Source organism: Terrapene carolina, unplaced genomic scaffold, assembly GCF_002925995.2.
Source record: "Terrapene carolina triunguis isolate 2854851 unplaced genomic scaffold, T_m_triunguis-2.0 Scaffold23160, whole genome shotgun sequence".
Classification (NCBI taxonomy): Eukaryota; Metazoa; Chordata; order Testudines; family Emydidae; genus Terrapene; species Terrapene triunguis.
Window position 1 is genome coordinate 1,072 of NW_020687511.1, and position 5,458 is coordinate 6,529.

At 59.2% G+C, this 5,458-nt stretch overlaps 1 protein-coding gene across 1 annotated transcript in view; it reads left to right on the forward strand.

The window, feature by feature from the left end:
• TBC1D25 (TBC1 domain family member 25) overlaps nucleotides 1–3,688 on the forward strand; it is a gene marked incomplete at its 5' end in the record, with an annotated part of 4,732 nt that extends 1,044 nt beyond the window's left edge. Inside the window, one exon of the mRNA XM_026662125.2 lies at nucleotides 342–3,688. Within this exon, the coding sequence (XP_026517910.1) occupies nucleotides 342–1,833 (1,492 nt within the window). The remainder of the gene's footprint in view (nucleotides 1–341) is intronic.
• Nucleotides 3,689–5,458: the final 1,770 nt, after the last annotated feature.

Sequence of the window (5,458 nt, forward strand, 5' to 3'; positions counted from 1 at the left end):
GGGGGGCTGGGAGCCAGGACTCCTGGGTTCTCTCCCTGGCTCTGGGAAATGGGATATCGGGGGTAGTGGACATGGGATGTCAGGGGGTGCTTAGCCATGGGGGAGAGATGTCGGGGTGCCTGGCACAAAGGGGCATGTAGCATGGCAGGCTATGTGGGACGATGCCTGGCGCTGAGACCCCTCTCTGCCCCCCAAGTCGCGGTGGGATCCTGGGAGAGGCCAGGCGGGTGAGAGGCAGCGTGGTGGGACGCTGAGGTGTCAGGAAGATGCCGGGCGTTGAAGCTCCTCTCTCTGTCCCCCATGTCGCGGTGGGATGCTGGGAGAGGCCGGGCGGGTCAGAGGCAGCGTGGTGGGACGCTGAGAGGTGGCGGGAAGATGCCGGGCGTTGAAGCTCCTCTCTCTGCCCCCCAGGTGGTGTGGCGCTACCTGCTGAACGTCTACCCGGACGGGCTGACGGGCCAGGAGCGCATGAACTACATGAAGCGCAAGACGCGGGAGTACGACCAGCTAAAGGGCCAGTGGGCGGAGCGGGCCAGCCCCGAAGACCTGGACTTCATCCGCAGCAACGTCCTCAAGGATGTTCTCCGCACGGACCGCACCCACCCCTACTACGCTGGCTCGGAGGACAACCCGCACCTGACCGCCCTTCACGACCTGCTGACCACCTACGCCGTCACCCACCCGCAGATCTCCTACTGCCAGGGCATGAGCGACATCGCGTCGCCCATCCTGGCCGTCATGGACAACGAGGCCCACGCCTTCATCTGCTTCTGCGGCATCATGAAGCGCCTGGAAGGCAACTTCCAGGTGGATGGCGAGGTGATGTCCCTCAAGTTCTCCCACCTCAAGCTCCTCCTCCAGTACTCGGATCCTGAGTTCTACGCCTACCTCCTCTCCCGGGGCGCCGACGACTTCTTCTTCTGCTACCGCTGGCTGCTGCTGGAGCTGAAACGGGAGTTTGCCTTTGAGGACGCCTTGCGGATGCTGGAGATAACCTGGAGCTCCTTGCCACCGGATCCTCCGGAGAAGGAGGTGGAGCTGGTGGGGCCGCCGGCCAGGCTTAGTGAGAGCGGCCAGCCTGTCCGCCAACGCCACATGCTGCGGCCCACCTGTAGCTTCGATGCGACTGGGGACCGGCCTTGCTTGGAGGAGTCCGGAGCCCGGCCCTCCTTGGAGGAGTCCGGAGCCCGGCCTTGCCTGGAGCAGAAGACCTTATTGAAGCAATCCAGCTTTGGGGAATTCAAGTACTACAGCGCTCGTGAGGACAGCTCCGAGGAAGAGCCTTCACTGAGATCCCAGCGCTCCATGGAGGAAGAGGAGGACTTCTGCAGCGAGCAGGACCCCTTGCTCCAGCTCCCGGCCATGACCAAGTCTTTCTCCGCCCCGTCCCTCCGGCCCCTGACCCCGCCCACGCCCTCCCGAGACTCCCCCTCCTCCCCCTCACCCCTCTCTGGCAGCGAGAAGAACGAGAGCCTGCCAGAGGAGAAGGGAGATTTGGCAGGTGACACGCCATCCTCCCCACCCAGCAGCCCCCTCCCTGGCACCCCGTCCCCAGCCACGGTGAACTTGCCTCCGCCGCAGGAGTTCGGCAAAGGCAACCCCTTCATGCTCTTCCTCTGCCTGGCCATCCTGCTGGAGCACCGGGACCACATCATGAAGAACAACATGGACTACAATGAGCTGGCCATGCACTTCGACCGCCTGGTGCGCCGGCACAATCTGGCCAAGGTGCTGCACCGGGCCAAAGCCCTCTTCGCCGACTACCTGCAGTCCGAGGTCTGGGACTCCGAGGAGGGGGACGAGGCGGCCGCAGAGTCCCCAGCCGTCTCGTGACCCCCCCCTCCCCTGGGGATCGGATCCCCCCAACTCTCCCGCCACTCCCCCTTCCGGCAACCTCCTTGAGACTCATCACAGGTCAATCCTCTCTATTTCCCCCTGGATCTAATGATCTCCTTGGAAGATCCTTCATGGACCAACCAGGATCTCTCCCCCCGTGGGATCCCCTCCATCCATCCCCCTGCAGATCTAATGATCTCCCTGGAACATTCTTCATGAACCAACTGGGATCTGCCCTTTCCACTGGCATCCTCTCTAATTTCAATTATCTCCTTGGACGATCCGTCAGAGACCAACTAGAATATCTCCCTCCCTGTTAGATCCCCTTCTAACCCCCCTCCCCCTTGGATTTAATGTTTTCCTTGGAAGATCCTTCATGGACCTACCAGGATCTGGCCTTCCCAGTGGGATCCCCTCCATCCATCCCCTTCTGACTCCAGTGATCCTTTTGGAAGATCCATCCCCTTGGAAGATCCTTCAGAGACCCAACCAGGATCGGCCACTCGGACTCCGGTGCCTTTTTCTTTTATGTGCATTAGCGGATCCGGTTTTTGGTTTCCTTCTCTGCTGCGGCCACAGCCTCTGACGGCGTCGCTGCTCAAAGCTGGGGAGCACTCCCAACTCCCCTCCCCAGATCTTCAGACTCTTGACCGCTGGGATGTATGTGCTCTTTTCTGTTCCGCTTTGGATCCTCTTTTCATTGACCCAGAACTTGGCTGGTTGCTTTTTAAACCAAGTTGCCCAGTCATGGTATATTTCCTCCTCCAATGAAGAGATCAAGAGGAGTTTATTCCGCGCTTTGGAGGAAGACCAGACATCAGCTCCCATGATGCAAAGGGACGGGAATCCGGGATACTAGGGGATCAAACAACGTGTGATCTCTGCTGGCTTGCCACTTTCATTCGTTAGCCGTTTCCCTGGGCAAACGGACCCCAGTGGCTCCCTGGATTTGCTCGGCTGTAAAACTAACCAGAGATCTTCGATCAGCCGAGCCTTTCTGTTCCTGGTTTTAACGAGAGATCAGCTGTTGACAGGATAGAGGCAAGACCTGCCCGCCTGTGGATTGACTTCTGGGGCAGGATCCTTATCGGTGGGGAGAGGGGCGGGGCGGAGGGATCGTAAACAAAACCATTTCCGTTGATAGCGCCTCATCGCGCTGCGTTAGCATCCCTGCGGCGGGTTGGCCGTGGCGTGCGATCTGCTGATGGCCTGTCCAGAAGCAGGTCCTGATCTCAGCTGGGCCAGCATCAGTCTGGAGCTTCTCTGGACGCTGCCGAGATCGGCGCCTCGCTCGTTTCTATGACACGGGATCGGAAGCGGTGCCTGGCCTGCGTCAGCCGCGCCGATCTGGGAATTTCTGCAGACGAAGACGTCTTCCGAACATCCTCTTTCCCCTTCGCGTCTGCCCGGAGGAGAGCAGGGCTTCATCAGCTGGGATCTAGCCCTGATGCCTTTTTGTTTCCGTGGCATCCTTCTGCGTTGGCCTTATCTTAGCTCAGAGACCCACCTCCTACATCAGCATCTGTGTTGGATTGCCTGGCTCAAGACAGCTACGGATATTTTCCCCCTCCAGATATCTGCCCATCCTATCGTCCCAGATCCGGGCTCTTTGTACGAAGTCTGATATGAATCGCTTATTGCAGCCCCGTGGGGTTTAGAGTCTCTAAGGCAGACGAAGCAGAGAGCTGGCTGTGTCGTAGCAGAGAAGGGGATTTACTCTAGGTCCTAGTGGAAAAACAAACAAGTCCCTGTAGGGAAGCAGCCTGGCCACTAGAGGTCACCGTTGGGCTTTGCAGATCTGAGTTCTCTACCCCAGGAAGGTTCTGGGTTGTGAGATCCCCCAGGATCTAGGTAGGGATGGGGAGAGGAACCGGACGTCCCCGCAGTGTCAGTTCGGGGGGGATCTTTCTGTTGATCTGTGGGATCGCCAGAGTTGGTACGTAGCCCTGTTACCGGAGGGATTGGCAGGCGTCTCTGGGGGGGTGTATCCGGCATGTGGGAGGTCCCGAGCTTGCGTGTGGACGGAGATTGGCCTGCCCAGAGCCTGCACTGGTGCCCCCCCCCCCAACTTGCCATGCCTGGGGAGACAAATTGATTAGGACTAGGTGTTGTAACTGACCCTCTGTGGCAGCAGTTGATGCTTATCTGGGCTGATGGACAGGGGCTGTGGGCAGAGGGGACTGGCCCCTCCCACCAGATTAACTTCCACTCAATTACAACCCACAGCTAGTCAACTGTAGCAGTCCTGCCCTAGTCAGTTTCACACCCCTTGGCTGGCCCAGCTGTAACTGACTAGCCGCAGGAGCAGGCTTGCCACCCTGGGCTCGCCGGCGTCCCATTAGGTCCAACAGGCCCCGAGCCCGATCGAGACTTCAGTGGCCCCTGCTAAAGGCCATTCGGTTCTGGGCCGCTTGTCTCCTTGAGAGCAAGGTGGGCTGGCTTGAATCCCAGGCGCTTTCCATTTTTCAAATTTGACCCGCGTCGGTATCGTCTCGCCTTTGGCTACCTCCGAAAAGCAACGGCTTTAAAACACCACGTTCTTCCGTGCTCCGCGGCCCCTTCCCTCGTCCCGGCAGGGAGTCAGCTGGGCTCTAACCTGGATCGCGCATGGGCCAAATCTTAAAATCGGGTTCCAGATCTTCCCAGCGGGAGCTAGGGCAGGGGTGGGCAGTTATAGGGCTGCTAGGCAGCGGTGAGGCTCTGTCAGAACAGGGGTGCCCAGGGGGTCGCCCCTTAGATCCAGGGGCGTTTGCCTCCCCATCTGTTGTTGGCTCCAGCGTCTTGCCAATGCCGGGAAGGCGCCTGAGTCCGGTGTCCAGCAGAATGGACACAGCGCGCGCTCCCCCTACAGCCCATTGCGGGGGAGTGTGATGGGCTGACCCCAGCGGGTGGCGTGCTCCTTGATAGCCCATGGGGGGCGGTAGCGGATCACTCTCCTCCGCCCTTCCTGTGCCCCCCTGGGCGGCCCCACAATAGCTTAGCCCCGAACAAACACGCACGCAGCCCTGCCCTGCTACTTTGGGGCTAGATCAGACCCGTCCCAGCGGGCTGTTTCCTCCGGAGCTCCCAGCGTGAGGAAACAAGGAAGCCGCCGGTGTGTCTCGGACAGCTCCGGTTATTTGTGCCGCTTCCTTTGAACGGGCAGGGGGTTCTTGGATTTCACCGCCGGAGGAGGGTCAAACTCGAATCTCATGGACACTCGCGTCCTTAAAACACCTCCATCCTTATTGCCAAGGTTCGGATCTTCTGATCATGGCCAAGAAACAGGGAGTCTCTTTTCCAAAGCTGGCCAGAAACCAGGCCCTCGAACGAACCCTCGGCATCTGTTCCCGGCAAAAGCGAGCAGGACTTGGCAGGATCGCTCGTCACCTTCCATTTTGTCTTTCCCCACTCTCTCCTTGCTCTGGATTTAAATGAGGCAAATGCCCCAGTAGGGGATCCAAAGTTACTATCTGACTTGCCCATGAGCCTGCTAGTGATACCACCCAATCTGAAAGGGTGCAAGGAGGAAAAATGTTTTCCTCTGTGAGTTAGAAAGTGCTCAAAGACCATATCCCCAAGTGGGGAAGTCAACAGTGCGACACTGATTTCCACCAGCTGAGGATCCGGGGCAGGGGCGACT